The sequence below is a fragment of the Barbus barbus genome (genome assembly GCF_936440315.1).
Source record: "Barbus barbus genome assembly, chromosome: 15".
NCBI lineage: Eukaryota > Metazoa > Chordata > Actinopteri > Cypriniformes > Cyprinidae > Barbus > Barbus barbus.
Genome location: NC_136743.1, coordinates 3,427,384 through 3,444,993, shown reverse-complemented (window position 1 = coordinate 3,444,993; position 17,610 = coordinate 3,427,384). Strand labels below are relative to the sequence as shown.

Below are 17,610 nucleotides of genomic sequence, written 5' to 3'. Positions count from 1 at the left end.
TATTAATGGTTTTTATTCAAAGTTAGATGAACTGTATACAGAATAGAACAGTATAAACAGAAGCCATAGAGTGTGACATCATATCCTGCTCGTAACTGTTATGGGGTAAATTAATTCATGTGCTTAAAGTTTATTGTGGCCACACCAGCCACGCACCCGTGAGAGAGAGAGACGTGACTGATGCCTGATCGTGGTCATTGGAAATCATTTCTAGCTGCTCTTTTGGGAGCAGAGGCGTTGAGTTGAGGTTACAAGGCCAGGGCAGCCAAAAACACTGGCGGGAGGGTCGTAACCCTGTTCCAAATCTACTCTATACTTTAAATGTGGCATTGTTGCAGATTGCATGTGATGTCCTTTATTTGTAAGTCACTTTGAATAACAGTAGCTGCTAAATTAATAAATCTAATACATGTTAATGTATGTTAATTCTAAGTCAAACATCACTATTACTATTACAACCGCATAGCAATGCTGTGGCAACAACCCAGAACACACTTGCATCACAACAGCAACATCACTCATGTTTGCTCAGAACGTACAAATCTAGTTTACAACTCTGTTCTGTGATAAATGGCAGTGTGGAAGTGAAACACACAGCTTTGGTACATGACTGTGTGTGTGTTTTGTGTAGGTTTGTGCAGGTCCGTATCTGATTCTCGTCTCCTTTTTACAGGCTGCGCGTTCCTCACCTACTGCGCTCGTGAATCAGCCATCAAAGCCCAGAATGCATTGCATGAACAGAAGACTCTACCAGGGGTATGTCTCTTTTAATCTCTCTCTGTATTTCTCTAATGGCTTTTTGTTTCATCTATTTCAGGCAGAAAATGTCTAACCGTTGAACGACGTTCAGTAACAACTTCAAATGACACTGTTTTCTCCTTCTCCTGTTTTCTCTTGATATGTTTGCGACATACAATCCAGATTTGATTTGTAGGAAAGCTTAAAGGAATAGTTCAGCCAAAATTGTTTCTTGAAACTCCTTTTGTGAAAATTTACACAAAACAGTATTGATGTAGGATTTAATTTGAAACAGTTTCCACTCAGAAATTGCTAGTAAATCTGATTACAAGTACATAATTACAAAGAAACAAATGGCGAGTAACACGTTGAAAGTTTGAAGTAGAAAGATAGAAATAGTATTTGCTTGTATCACATTCCCTAGTAATTTTAGTTTTATTTACAACCTCAAGAAAGCAGGTTGTTTTCCGTTCAATGAAAGTGCTCAGTGGCTGTAAATTTCTAAAAAGGAATTAGCTTAATAAATTAAACTTTGAATGGAAATTATTGCCTTTAATTTGTATGAAAGCAAAAATTGTTGCAGTCACTTTATTAAGTGTCTCTTTTAGGATTTTTGAATCACTTTTTTCCATAAAATTGCGTATTTTGTGATTATATTATCAACAAGAGATTTTAAATAAGCACTTATTGATACATTTTGGTTGTTTTTGGAACTTGACAGCCTCTGGTCACTGTACACTTTTGTTGTGCAAAAAAAGAGCAAAATGTACAATTTTGATAAAAACCAGCTGCTTTTGTGGCCTAAAGAAGGTAGAAATTAGTCAAAATAATTTGGGTGAACTATCGTGCCGAAACTAGTGGAAGTGTCAATTTTTCTCCTCAAATTTTCATCACTGTAACATTTCTGTAACGTCTGGTAGTCATTGGTTCTGAGGGCAAACACATCCGTCAGAAGTTTGTGTGTGGCAGATGTTAGACATGTTTTATTTCATCATGCCTTCAGCTCTTTACTGTCAGTCTGTTCAAGTTCACCTCACACAGAGGAAATGATGTTTCATGATGTGTTTCTCCTGCTAATTCAATGTTGTTTACATGACAGCAGAGCAGATAAGATATAGCAGATACACTGAGATTACTAGTGTCTTTTTCACAGGAAACTCTCTTGTCTCCATTTGATCTCCGTTTAAAACATTGTTGTCTAGAAACTGCAGTTGTGATATTAAAGAGATTTCTCTTTCATACACGCTTAAAGAAATAGTTCACCCAAAAATGAGTATTTGCTGAAAGGCCATCTAAGATGTAGATGAGTTTTTTTTTTTTGTCAGAAAAAGATTTGGAGAAATGTTGCATTACATCACTTGCCATCATGGATCCTCTGAAGTGAATGGGTGCCGTCAGAATAAGAGTCCAAACAGCTGATAAAAACATCACAATAATCCACAAGTGATCCACACCACTCCAGTCAATCAGTTAACATCTTGAGAAGCCAAAAACGTACCAGGTTACGTATGTAACCCAGGTTCCCTGAAGGGAACGAGAGCTACGTCCGAAGACGCTATGGGAACGCCATCAGCGTAACCGGCACTCTGAATATTGTATACAACCAGTCTAATGAATGGGCGAGGCGTCACGGGCGGGGTGACGTCACGACCAGGAAGTTATATAAGCACGTGCGGCGGAGCCGGCATCAGCTTCAAGTCATGAAGCAAGCGCTGGCAGGGATGCCGGAAGTGTGGCTCGGGACGTAGCTCTCGTTCCCTTCAGGGAACCTGGGTTACATACGTAACCTGGTACGTTCCCTTCCAGGAACTTCGAGCTACGTCCGAAGACGCTATGGGAACGCAATACCAACGCCGCCAGACTGACAAGTCCCTGCCTGGTGTCAGGCTGAAAGGACGGAGGAGCCTGGAGTGGCTCTGATGTCGAGGTTGTAAAACCTGGCGAATGTCAGGGGCGTGGACCACCCAGCAGCGTTGCAGATGTCTTGCATGGAGACACCTGCCCAGAAGGCCTTGGAGGCCGCCACACCTCGGGTCGAGTGCGCTCTGACTCCCAGCGGCGGGGGAAGGTCAGAGGTCTCGTACGCCAGATTGATGGCATCCACTATCCACCTAGTAAGAGTGGGCTTCGTAACAGGAAGACCCTTCTTAGGCGGACCAAAGCACTCGAGCAGCTGGTCCGTCTTTCTCCACAGCCATTCTGTGGATATATGCGTCCAGTGCTCGCACTGGACACACACAGTTGTGCCTTTCCTGGTCGGGCTCCCTGAAGGGAGGAGGACAGAAGGCCTGGAGTACGACCGGCTATGGTACGACCGTCAGAACCTTCGGTATGTACCCCACACGGGGGTAGAGGAAGACTTTCGCCGAACCGGGCGCAAAGTCAATATGCGAAGGGGCCACAGATAGGGCCTGGAGGTCACTCACCCTCCTCAGAGAGGTGATAGCCAGCAGAAAGACGGTCTTGATGGTGAGGAGTCTATCAGTTATCTCCCCGAGAGGCTCAAAGGGTGCTCTGCACAGAGCCTCTAGTACCACAGCCAGGTCCCACGTGGGGACACGGGGTCGTACAGGCGGCCTCAGCCTCAGCGCACCGCGGAGGAAACGTGTAACCAGGGGGTGTCTGCCCACTGACAGGCCACCGATAAGGGCGTGGTATGACAAATAACTGCCACGTAGACCTAGTAGTGGAGTGGGTTAACCCTGCGGAGAATCAGGCCTGCAGGAACTCCAGAACTGCACAAACTGGGCAGTTGACTGGGTCAAGGTGGCGGTCTCCGCACTTCAACGTACAGTTTCCTCGTGGAGGGAGCTCTGGATTAAAGGAGGGTCTCGACAACCTAGTCGATAGACCGGAAGCTATGAGTTGCGCCTGCTCAGAGGCCAAACCCACGGCTTCCATAGCTCCGGGCGAGGGTGCACATAGGTGCCCCCGGCCTGTGAGAGGAGATCTCTCCTGATCAGTACCGGCCACGGAGTGCCGTCAAGGAGAGAAATCGGGTCCGAGAACCAAACTCGGCCCGGCCAGAACGGTGCTACTAACAGTAGACTGACCGCGTCCTGGCGCACTCTCGCCAGAACTCCCGGGAGCAGAGCGATCGGGGAGGGAAGGCGTACAGACGGGGCATGGGCCGCGTCTGTACCATAGTATCCAGTCCCAGAGGAGCTGGAGGAACTAAAGAAAACCAGAGGGGACATTACGCTGACTCTGGAGTCGCGAACAGGTCTACCCGTGCCTGGCCCAACCTTCGAAATCTGCTTCACCCCTCGAGGTGAAGCATCCATTCCCCGGGCCTCAGCCCCTGTCTCGACAGAACGTCTGCTCCTACATTGAGATGTAAGAGACCACTGCCGTGCTGTCGGTGCGGACCAGCACGTGGTGATCTCTCAGGTCCGGGAGGAAGTGCTTGAACGCACGGAACACAGCTAGGATCTCTAGCTGGTTGATATGCCACGTCAAGTGGCGACCACTCCACAGACCGCGGGCAGGGTGGCCACTCATGACCCTAGGACAAGAACCAAGGTTTCCTCCACGAGTCTAAGGCACGGATTCTCCATACAATGGCGTGATCCTTGACAATGCGAAGCGAGTCTCCCCTCAGGGAGACCCCCTTGGGTCTTGAGCCACCACTGTAGGGGCCTCATGTACAGCAGGCCAAAGGGAATCACACTGGACGCAGCTGCCATGAACCCAAGCTGTCTCTGCTTAACAGTGAATGGCTGGCCTTCTCGCACTCTCTCGACTGCCGCGAGGATCGACTCGATCCGAGCAGGGGATAACCGCGCCTGCGTCGTGGTCGAATCCCACACCACGCCTAGATAAGTGGTTCTCTGAACTGGAGAAAGCACACTCTCCTTGGCGTTTAGTCTTAACCCCAGATCTTTCATGTGGGCGAGAACGACATCTCGATGCCGAACCGCCAACTGCTCTATCTGAGCGAGAATCAACCAATCGTCGATATAATTTAGTATGCGGATGCCTCGCAGTCGCAACGGGACCAGGACCGCATCCACACACTTGGTGAAGGTGCGGGGTGAGAGTGCTAGGCCGAAGGGAAGAACCCGATATTGGTACGCTTTGCCCCCGAAAGCGAACCTCAGGAACTTCCTGTGAGAGGGAAGGATGGACACATGGAAATAGGCGTCTTTGAGGTCTATCGTGACAAACCAGTCCTCGGACCTGATTTGAGATACGATCTGCTTGACCGTCAGCATCCTGAACTTCAGCGATCTGACTGAGAGGTTCAAGAGACGCAAGTCCAGTATGGGCCTCAGCCCTCCGTCCCTCTTCGGAACAATGAAGTATCGGCTGTAGAAGCCGGTGTACACTTCGTGAGGTGGAACCAACTCTATGGCTTCCTTTTTCAGCAAAGTGTTGACTTCCTGTTCCAGGACCAGAGCCTGCTCGGGGCGGACCGTAGTCACGCAGACCCCGTTGAACCGCGGGGGCGGCCCATCGAACTGGATGGAATAGCCAGCCTCTACCGTGCGCAGGACCCAGAGAGACACGTTCGGCAGCCGTTGCCAGGCCGCCAAACGATCTACTAAGGGAATCAGTCTCTCGAGACTGACCTCTGGTGTAGAGAAGCGGCCAGACCGCTGTCTTGCTGGAGCGTACCGGCAGGGGACGCGTAGTCTGGCGGCTGGGGCGAGTCTCTCAGGCCCGCTGAGATCACAGGCGGTAGAACCTGAGAATAACGCTCGCTGGGACCTGCTGTGCCCTGGAACTGCAGGGTTGGCAGACAAATCCCCGGAGGGCACCGAGGGGAGACGGTCACCGTGAGCCGCGGTGTAAGCCGCTCCACCCCAGTAGGGTCGTCCTCCGTAGTCCTGGGGCCCGCCCGTCAGGAGATCTGAACAAACCAGAGAGACACATTCGGCAGCTCGCTGTCCAACGAGCTACTAAGGGAATCAGTCTCACGAGACTGACCTCTGGTGTCAGAAAAGCGGCCAGACCGCTGCCTCACTGCGGCGCACCGACAGGAGACGCGTAATCTGGCGGCTGAGGCGAGTTTCTCAGGCCCGCTGAAATCACAGGCGGAAGAACCTGAGAGCAACACTCGCTGGGACCTGCTGTGCCCTGGAACAGCAGGGTTGACAGACAAATCCCTGGAGAGCACCTGAGGGGAAACGGTCACCGTGTGCCGCGGTGTAAGCCGCTCCACCCCAGTAGGGGTCGCCCTCCGCGGTCCTGGGGCTCGCCCGTCAGGACCTGTTGCGCGAGGAGCTGGTATGCGGAGGAGGCTGCGCCCGCCCAGCAGCCACCTGAATTTCGAGAGCGCGCATACCATCTGCCCTCAAAGATTCCACCCGCGATCTCAACACCTCGGTGGAGATCGGGGAAAACTGAAGGCTCTTGTGGCTCCTCACACTGGGGCGAGAGAGGCGGCGAAACCTCGTCAACGCTCGTCACATCCCTTTTCCTCGGAGGACGCAGCGTCAAGCCCTCGTCTCGGGGGGAAGAGTACCGCTTCCGAACCGCGAGACGGGGCGCCAGATCTGGTGGATACGGGAGAAGATAGTTTCTTTTCCTTTCTCTTCTATATGCCCGCCAGCCAGATCAGCCTTTTCTCCTACGAGCCCCATGAGCGCAGCTGCCGCTCTGCCTCAGCAGAGCGGGACCGGCTTTATTTGTGTCTGTACAAAACACTGAAGCTTACAAAGCTCATCGATGCCTTCCTCATCCACCTCCTCGGAGGAAGACAGGCGGGGCGTCGCGCCCTCTCTCTGGGGGAAGAGAACCGCTTCCAAGCACAGAGAACGCGCGCTGGATCTGATGATCCATATGCGAGCCGCGCGAGCCCAGCCACCGCTCTGATTTTGCAAAGCGGGACCAACAGCGCGCTTGGCGAGCTCGCTATTACATTGGAGCGACGGAGGCGGCGAAACCTCGTCAACGCTCGTCTCATCAACCTCCTCGGAGGAAGAGAGATGAAGCGTCGAGCCCTCGTCTCTGGGGAAAGAGAACCGCTTCCGCACCGAGAGACGGGGCGCCAGATCTGGCGGATACGGGAGAAGATCCCCGTCTGACTCTCGCCAGCCAGATCAGCCTGCGAGCCCCACGCGTGCAGCCGCCGCTCTGACTCGGCAGCAGCGGGGCCAGCACCGCGTGGGAGGCTCGCGAAGGCTCCCTTCTCGAAGAGAGCCTTCCGGGTGCGGAGTGTGCGCAGCGAGAGCCGCTCACAGTGCAGGCAATCGGCTCCCTCGAGAGCTGATGCCGCATGCTCCGCACCCAAACAGACCACGCACAGGTTGTGTGTGTGTCCACTCGTTATGTAACGATTACTAACACACAACCTGAAACGCGATCTGGGATCGCCCCTAGTCTTTGCCTTGGTTTTAGGCATAATCTCTTGGGTTTCTAAGACAGACAACACCAAATAAGACTCACAAGACACAAATCAGACTGACAATACACAGAGCGCTTGCTGAATGACAAAAAGCTGATGCCGGCTCCGCCGCACGTGCTTATATAACTTCCTGGTCGTGACGTCACCCCGCCCGTGACGCCTCGCCCATTCATTAGACTGGTTGTATACAATATTCAGAGTGCCGGTTACGCTGATGGCGTTCCCATAGCGTCTTCGGACGTAGCTCGAAGTTCCTGGAAGGGAACTGCATGTTTGTAAGAAACAACTCCATCGTTAACATGTTTTCAAGTTCAAACTATTGCTTCCATCTAAAATGGGTCCATAATATTACTTCCTCTGGTGAAAAGGTCTTGTCTGAGTCAAGAGAGAAATCTGCACAGAAGCACCATTTACAAGCTGAAATGGTTTTAAATTAATATGTTGGTGGATTTTGTTGTTAAAGGACAACATGGGATGGACTTTTTCAGCAAATGTTCATTTTTCTGAGAACTATTCCTTTACAAATAAAAGTTCTAAAAGAGGGTTTTTTGTTTTTTTCGCAGTGATGTCATTTTTGGTTCCTCAAAGAACCTTTCAGTGAACAGGTCTTAAAAGAACAAAAAGAAAAGAAAAGAAAAATTCCATGGATGTTTAAGGTTTTTCATAGAGCCATCAATGCTTTATTTTAAGAGTGCATGTGTGTAAATGGAGCTGTATATTTAGATGACGTGGGTTCTGTAGGGAATGCAGCGTGAGTTAATCAGAGGTGAGCTATAGGGTTTGTTTGGCTCATGTTCTCATGTTGGACTGTCATGAGCAGACGTGTGGCTGCACATTCAAACGTTCCCGTGGGGTCTATCTCTACCGTGAGCCAGCTGCCGGAAAACACAACGCTGGAAAAGAGCAGCAGTAGATTTATGTAAAGGTTACGAACATTAACCTTTTTGGATCACACACACAGATGCAGAAAAACTCAATATGAATACTTCCATATACATGCACTTCTAGAACTTATGCAGAAACACACACAGCTGAATCTCACGAAGTGTGCCAAGAACAGGTCTCTTTTTCCCCAAAATAAAAGAAAGAAATAAGAAGTTACACTGTAAAAAGTGTTCCTGACTTAACTTTTTTTTTTTTTTTTTAAGTTAAGTGACAATTCACAATTCACTTATACTTTTTTATTATTAATTACTTAATAATTTTAAGGCAATGGGTTTCCTAAATTTTTTTAAGTTAAGTCAACTTATCACTTTTTACAGTCATAAGAAGCCTATTTATGAAATATTGTGTGTCATCAAGCAGCACACAGACTCAACCAGAGTAAAACAAGCAAAGTTTCACAAAAGTAAAATATTTAATTGTGTTCGGGGGAAATATGTGCACTCATTGAATGCCGAATTTGGGGGATGTAGCTAACTGCTGTAATCACTGTGAAAAAAAAATGTTGTTTCATCTTAAAATGATTTGTACCCCGCTGACTTAAAAAGAAACGAGCTACTTTTACTCTGAGGTGTGTGTTTCTGTGTATGTGTTTGGAGTGGGGTCACTGTAAAAGAGAGCAGTAGAGCGTAATTTTAGGCTGGAGAGACTATTTCAGGAGCAGACGGGGTGTCAGTGGAATAACAGTCAGTCATGTGACACCTGAACTGGTTTAGAAACAGGAAACAGTAGTCACTCGCAGGCTTGTTTTTTGGCCAGCTGAGTTTCATTCTGCTCTGGGATTGGGACAAATGGTTTTAGTAAATGTGGTTTGCAAGATTTAGTTTGGGCTTCGTTAGTCACGCCGAGCCAGATGTTTGAAAACTGCCATCATTCCTAATCAGATGCAATGCAATTAAGCAGCAAGAAATGCCATTTGGAGAGGATATTAATGATTTCCACAAAAATATGAAGCAGAACAACTGTTTTCAATGTTAATAATAAGAAGAAATATTTCTTGAGCAAATCAGCATATTAGAATGATTTCCGATAGGGATGTGCCCGAATCCGAATCCGGTATTGGGAAAGGTTATGATGTGTACTACGGCAACCGTAAAGGGAATAAATACCATATATACAAGATATACGAGAAAAATATATTTCAGTGCTTTCAGGGAGCCGTTAATAATATGAAATCACTTAAGAATGCGTGTTTGCTTTTTACTTTCACTTTTGAGATTCGCGATCACACGCAGACTAATCTACTAAGGAGCAGCACTACTTACCACACATTTCACAAGATTAGATGTTTGTCAGTGGTGCTCAGGATCTGCAAATCATTCGATATCGTCCTATCGGTCATCTCTCCTTACCGCTCTCTGTTTATGTGGTAAGTGAAATTTTATGTACAAGGCTACTGCTAGTAAGCGGCTAACCATGTCCCTTTTGTGGCTCCGTAGAACGCATTATTAATTTTCCGTGCCTTTCCGAATACGGATTCGCTATTCGGGCACATCCCTAATATCCGAAGGATCATGTGACACTGAAGACTGGAGTAATGATGCTGAAAATTCATCTTTGATCACAGGAATAAATTACATTTTACAATATAATCAAACAGAAAACAGTTAATTTTAAATGAACTATTTTTAATGTATTTTCTAATCAAATAATTGCAGCCTTGGTGAGCATAAGAGACTTCTTTCTAAACATAAAATCTTAACAACCCCAAACTTTAGAACAGTAGTGTATCATTAATAATAATACACTACATGTAATACATTTATATTATTAATACAATTTACTTTTGTCTCATATTATTCATCATTTTTGCTTTCAGTGTGGACTGTAAGTTACATTTACAGTTTTATTTATAATTTGATGTTTAGACAAGGGTAAACCTAATTACATTTTACAACCAAAGAGAAATATAGGCGAGAGGGTATCTTGTTTACTTAAGACTAAGCACCTGAACCAAACTTAAAATCAATGAAATCATCATGAAACTCACAACCAATACGTTTGTCGTCAGATGTGTTCATTGTACCTAGTAAACATGATTTTTTTTTTTTTGCCATTTTTGAGTCCAGGTTCAACTAAACACACAGGAGCAATTGAGTTCATAGATCTAATGCAAAACAGATTAATTGAGGGCACAATCAATCACATAGATGTTCACTAATGCTGATTAATGCATGTTGTATTGTTATCGGGGGTGCGAGCTAGTCAACCCTGTTGTTTAATTCACCGGTTTCCCATAAAGTCAGACGACTCAACGGAAATGTCTGAAGGAAATTTATGGTGTGTGTGTGCACCGTTTCCTTACTTTCCTTTTATTTAAGAGCTCTATCGGGTTGTCAGATTGTATTGTTGTACTATGAGGAATTATTGCTCTCTGGTTGGTTCAGCCACAAGAACTACAATATAATTCATAACTATGGTATTTATCAGAGAGATGTCTGGGAAGCAGGAAGAGGAGAGAGACGGAGTGCAAAATAATATAAATAGAGGGAGCTGGAAGATGAATAGAGTAATATGTGCAGGAATATGCCGGGGCGCGTCGAGTTTAGAGGAACGGAGAGTAAAAAGAGAAATGGTAAACGCAAACAGGGTGACTAGGGTCATGTTGACAGCCTTAGGCATACGTATATGTGCACTTCTGTGTGTGTGTGTTGAACAGAAAGCCACAGCCGGGCTGGTAGAGTTCCTGCATCTCCATTAAGCGTCTGCGGAAAGCAGGCATCGGGGCTCGAGAGGTCAGAGGAGGAAGATGAGAGAGACAGAGAAGCAGCGAGTCTTACACTTGTTTTGCATTCGTACAAGACATTATTGGACAGCTGGGACAGAAAGGCCATTATTTTTTCATCTCAAATAAAAGAACACTGTAAAATAAGATCAGAGGCTGGAGAAATACATATGAATCCCCGCCGACGGCACATTTGGTGCTAGTCTGACATTTGGCCTGTAATTTTTCCAGTCTTTTTCATTTTTTCTCCAATTTTTATAGTTAATATGAAACACAGGGTCCCTACAGTCATGGTAATCCTGGAAATATCATGGATTTTACATGGAGATTGCTGGTCATGGAAAGTAGTAAAATCCTAGAAATTTCTCTAGTGTATATATATATATATATTTATTTATTTATTATATATATATATATATATATATGTACACTCACTGGCCACTTTATTAGGTACACCTTGCTAGTACTGGGTTGGACCCCCTTTTGCCTACAGAACTGCCTTAATTCGTCGTAGATTCAACAAGGTGATGGAAACATTCCTCAGAGATTTTGGTCCATATTGACATGATAGCATCACGCAGTTGCTGCAGATTTGTCGGCTGCACATCCATGATGCGAATCTCCCGTGCCACCACATCCCAAAGGTGCTCTATTGGATTGAGATCTGGTGACTGTGGAGGCCATTTGAGTAAAGTGAACTCATTGTCATGTTCAAGAAACCAATCTGAGATTATTTGAGTTTTGTGACGGATTTGAGCTTTGACACAGTTTGTGATTATCCTGCTGGAAGTAGCCATCAGAAGATGGGTGCACTGTAGTCATAAAGGGATGGACATGGTCAGCAACAATACTCTGGTAGGCTGTGGCATTTAAACGATGCTCAATTGGTATTAAGGGGCCCAAAGTGTGCCAATAAAATATCCCCCACACCATTACACCACCACCACCAGCCTGAACCGTTGAGACGAGGCAGGATGGATCCATGCTTTCATGTTCTTTACGGCAAATTCTGACCCTACCATCTGAATGTCGCAGCAGAAATCAAGACTCATCAGACCAGGCAACATTTTTCCAATCTTCCATTGTTCAACTTTGGAGAGCCTGTGCGAATTGTAGCCTCTGTTTCCTGTTCTTAGCTGACAGGAGCGGCACCCGGTGTGGTCTTCTGCTGCTGTAGCCCATCTGCTTCAGGGTTCGATGTGTTGTGCGTTCAGAGATGGTATTCTGCATACCTTGGTTGTAACGAGGGGTTATTTGAGTTACTGTTGCCTTTCTATCATCTCTAACCAGTCTGCCCATTCTCCTCTGACCTCTGACATCAACAAGGCATTTTTGTCCACACAACTGCCGCTCACTGGATATTTTCTCTTTTTCGGACCATTCTCTGTAAACCCTAGAGATAGTTGTGCATGAAAATCCCAGTAGATCAGCAGTTTTTGAAATACTCAGACCAGCCCGTCTGGCACCAACAACCATTCCACGTTCAAAGACACTTAAATCCCCTTTCTTCCCCATTCTGATGCTCGGTTTGAACTTCAGCAAGTCGTCTTCACCACATCTAGATGCCTAAATGCATTGAGTTGCTGCCATATGATTGGCTGATTAGCAATTTGTGTTACCAAGCAATTGAACAGGTGTACCTAATAAAGTGGCGTGTGAGTGACAGCAATGAATTTTAAATCAATTCAGTTCACTTAAATTCTGTTAAATCAAAATCCATTCGATTCACCTAAACTCATCTTACATTAATTTGTTTTAGTTCAGTAAACTTATGAATCCCTGCAGGGCCTATTCACAGGAAGGCACAGCGATAACAAGAAAAACCATTGTGGACACACAGTCTGTATGTATTTATGGAAATTAAGGTGTGGAGGAGAAAAACATAGAGAGGGAGGCCTGGGCTTCAGTGGTGTTTTGTGTTGTGGCTTATTAGTATGAAACCATTTTATACGATAAACAATTCTGATGATGTGTTGAGTCGACAATGCAAAATCTGGACTCTAAAGCAAAACCATGTTTATAATATGGATATAGGGGTCTATAATGGTTTTCTTCACCATGTATAGATTGTAAATAGCAGTTGTGCTTTTTCAATAACTCTGAGGCTTTGGGAAGGATCACAGCTGGGAGTCAATCTCACTAGAGCTCAGCTGTAGATACACATGATCTCTGTGTGTGTGTGTATGTTCGTTCTCTATCCGCTGTTGTCGACATCCTTCAGCACGGCACAGCTTGAGGGATCTATAGTTGCCATAGAAACGGCAGCAAGCCTGTTATCAGTGTACGTGTAATGAGAGAAAAAAAAGCAATTTCATCCAGCACAAATACACACTCACGCAAACGCGCTGCCAGTGGACGACCGTAGTTGCACCTTTGTCTTGTTTTACAGTTCATCTCAAGGCAGTGTATATTTCTCTTACATGCTCAATTGAGTTCATTGTCAGTTAATCTGCATTGAACCACGCTGCGTGCTGATTTGGAAGAATAAAAACAGACCTAAATGAATCAATGTCATACAGTAAGAGTATAGCGCTATAAAATGTATGTGGATAATATATCAGATCAATTGATAAGAAGCAGTATGGTTCATAGTCATCTCAGATCTTTTAAGGGTTGGATCCAGACTGAAGCTTGTGTAATTCCTAGTTACGTCAATCCCGTGGCAGAAACAGAGAAACAAAAAGAGACATAATTAGCGTAGCTTCTGTTCCAACCAAGTAAAAAATGATTTGTTCAACCCAAGCTAAAGAATAATAATGTGCATTTGATCAGATATAACTGCAGTACAAGGTTATGAGATGCATTATATGAATGCTTGGCTAAAGAGATGTGTCTTTAATCTAGATTTAAACAGAGAGAGTGTGTCTGAACCCTGAATGTTATCAGGAAGGCTATTCCAGAGTTTGGGAGCCAAATGTGAAAAAGCTCTACCTCCTTTAGTGGACTTCACTATCCTAGGTACTAAGTCCAGAGTTTTGTGACCTTGGGGAGCGTGATCGATTGTTGCGAGATAGAAGACTAGTTACAGTATATGCAAGAGCTAAACCATTTAGGGCCTTATAGGCAAGTAATAATATTTTGTAACTGATCTGGAACTTAATAGGTAGCCAGTGCAGAGACTGTAAAATTGGAGTAATATGATCATATTTTTATTGACCTGGTAAGGACGATAGCCCCTGCATCTGTAGCTTGTTTATTGAAGATGCAGGACAACCAGCTAGCAGTGCATTACAATAGTCCAGTCTAGAGGTCATGAATGCATGAACTAGCTTTTCTGCATCAGAAACAGGTAGCATGTTTCGAAGCTTGGCAATGTTTCTAAGATGGAAGAATGCTGTTTTTGTAACATGGGAAATGTAATTTTCAAAAGACAAGTTGCTGTCTAATACAACACCCAGATTTTTGACTTTAGAGGACGTGACAGTGCATCCGTCTAGTTGCAAATTGTAATCCAAGAGATTCTGTGTACTGTTTTTTTGGTCCAATAAGTAATATCTCTGTCTTATCTGAATTTAATAGGATTTAAATTTAAACACACTCTGTTAGCTTAGATAATTTAAAGTTTCATCTGGTCTTGTTGAGATATACGTATAGTTGAGTATCGTCAGCATAACAAGGAAAACAATGAGATCTGTTACTTTTGATCGCAGGCTTTAGTGTGTTGGGAAATCTGAGCACATCTGAGACATTTTTGAGATCTCTTCTGAACTCTGTAGGAGACACGTGAGATTTCTGCATTTTTTGGTTTCAACCTTTAAGATCATTGCTCCTAAAACTTCATGGACATTTCTGTAGTTATGCTCAGCTCTAAATTATTTAATTGGCTAAAAATAGCTCCTTAAAGTGCCCCTATTATGGGTTATGAAAGGTTCATATTTTGGTTTTAGGAGTCCCCAACAACACGTTGACATGCATGCAAGGTCAAAAAAACACTTTCATTGTCTTATAATTTGCATTTATTTTTACCTTATTTGCTCAACGACACCCAAACGATTCAATCAATGATTTTCCAAACCCTTTTATTGTGGCCAGCCTAAGGCACACCTGTGCAATAATCATGCTGTCTAATCAGTATCTTGATATGCCACACCTGTGAGGTGGATGGATTATCTCGGCAAAGGAGAAGTGCTCACTAACACAGATTTAGACAGATTTGTGAACAATATTTGAGAGAAATAGGCCTTTTGTGATCTTTGAGTTCAGCTCATGAAAAATGGGGGCAAAAACAAAAGTGTTGCGTTTATAATTTTGTTCAGTGAATATATTCAGTATATTATGTTATATATAGTATATTCATAGTCAAACTATGCCATAGTAGAATAGTTTGTTCTGATTATTATTATTATTAAGCAATCAAACTATTTATTGTACATCTGTATGTTTTGTCATGTTGTCGCTATTGCTTAATAAAAGCAATAAACCATTTAATTACATTTTTTATAGTAATCACAGTTTTTGAATTCTGTGTAAAGAAGATGCTTAACAACACTCATTAACCATGGTAAAATCACAGTAAAGCGCAACATCTCATTGTTTAGTGCTTTATTAAGTCACTAGAGCCACTAAGTGAAACTAGTTCTGAGTAAATCTGAAAAAAATTACTCTTCGACTGAACTCGGATCAAGTCTTTTCTTTCCCGTGTGCTGCTGTGTTCTGCAATGGCATGAAGGCTGAATATGAGAATGAGGCCTTTTACATAACAAGTCATAGAGAGAGAGAGAGAGAGAGTTCCATGTTGCTGCCACTTGGCGATGACCTACAATGTAGGCGCACACAGTCACACATCAAAACGAATAACGATCCAATGCTGCGCTGATGAATTCTAGGTCACTAAGTCCCGCCCCCATGCATGTTTTTCTTTTTTCATTTCAAAGTGTAGAAGTAATGTGATGTGCTGCTGGAGTCGGCCTGGGGCGAGTGTGTGTGCACGTTTGTTTATGAGAGCACTTTATCAGATGCATTTATACATCTGTATGCTGTGGTATACTGGTGTGTGTGTGTGTTGTGATTTCTGCTGACAAATTCTCCATGTTGTCCTTCATCCTCAGTGGTCACGCCACATCTGCCTCACAAACAGACCTGTGTGTGTGTGTGTGTGTGGCAGTACAAGGGCTGGATGGCATGAAGGTATACTGCTTTACATTATTTACTTGTAAGAGCAAAAAAGGACCTTATAAACTCAGGAGTCTTATTTAATCAAGAAGTTTGTCCCAACATTCCTTAGCAGAATTAAAAACATACACAAATTAATGATTAGGAAATAGATTAACAATATGGAGCTATAAAATAAATGTACACTACTGATTTATTTTTTTTTCTTTCAGAAATTACATTTATTCTGCAAGAATGTATTAAATTGATCAAAAGTGACAGTGGGGACATTTATAATGTCTTATCCTGAAAATAATTGAAACAAAAATATATTCCACAAAAATATGAATCAGCACAACTGTTTTTTAATAATCAGAAATGCTTCTTGAGCAAATCAGCATATCAGAATGATTTCTGAAGGATCATGTGACACTGAAGAAGACTGGAGTAATGATGCTGAAAATTCAGCTTTGATCACAGAAATATATTGCATTTTATAATATATTCAAATGGAAAACAGTTATTTTATACTGTAATAATATTTCATATTATTTCTGTTTTTACTGATTTTTACTTGAATAAATGCAGTGAGCAGAAGAGACTTATTTCGAAAACATGAAAACATGAAAAATTCTTATCGAACACGAACTTTTAAAACTTTTGATTGTTGTGTATATTGGAAGAATTTGATGAAAAATGTCTGCATTCATATTGAGATCTCTGACTTTTCTTTGAACACTTAGTAAATCTGATCACAGTTTGAGACTTTTTTCAGAGAAGAAAACCAGAGAAGCATTAAACTTAAGCATACATCTCCATTTAGTCTCGTTGGCGCTTGAGGGAAAAATAAAAGCACTGTTAATATGATCATAATTGTAATGTCTCTTTTCTGTTTACTTTTACATCATTATGCTCTGTGTATTTGTTGGTTTATTTAGTCCTGAAGGGTAAAATCCAGCATGTAAGTGATGTGTTGGTTTTATCAGGACCACAAAAAATGACAATATGATATTCAAAATCACAAGCTTCACTCTCATCGTGCAACTTCTGCAAATCAGAGTGCATGAAATATTTTCAGAAAAATGTTGATCATAAATATAATTAACTTAAACTCATATGTTCACCAAGGCTGCATTTATTTGATAAAAAATACAGAAATATTGTTAAATATTATTATAATTTGAAAGAAATGTTTTCTATTGTAATATATGTTCAAATGTAATTTAATTCTGTGATGCAAAGCTGAATTTTCAGCAACATTCCTCAAGTCTTCAGTCACATGATCTTTCAGAAATCATTCTAATACACTGATTTGCAAAATGCTTTACTGTTAGCTTAAAAAAAACATGCTAATGGAAAAAAACAATTGTGCATTTTGTGATATTTCCCATGCATGTTTTTGTGACATATTATATGATAAACTTATTTGTTTCCTATTGAGAATTCCATATCAGTGATATGTGAATTTTACTTAGGATGCTGTCTTTGCAGGCAGCTCAGTTTATAACAAAACCTGTTCTATCTACAGCGTGAAAGAGGCTGCAGTGGATCTGTGGTAAATGTTATTGACAAGCAGCTATTTTAGGTCCCGCTCACGGCTGCCAAACGCATGATGTAGAGCTGCTGTGTTTGGCACCAAATAGCGCTGTCATTTAGTTTGTGTTAGTGAGCGTGATGCTAAGCTCTCAGTGTCCTGCTTGATTTAGTGAAGTTGACGTGAAGATGCTTTCTGCAACACCTCAGAGTGTCTGTCCAGTCCTGAGTG

General features: G+C 43.4%; 1 protein-coding gene across 1 annotated transcript in view; it reads left to right on the top strand.

The window, feature by feature from the left end:
* Window positions 1-17,610, top strand: part of LOC306881319 (CUGBP Elav-like family member 5) — a gene marked incomplete at its 5' end in the record, with an annotated part of 166,065 nt that overhangs the window by 8,803 nt on the left and 139,652 nt on the right. The window contains one exon of the mRNA XM_079435351.1: window positions 674-756. Within this exon, the coding sequence (XP_079291477.1) occupies window positions 674-756 (83 nt within the window). The remainder of the gene's footprint in view (window positions 1-673; window positions 757-17,610) is intronic.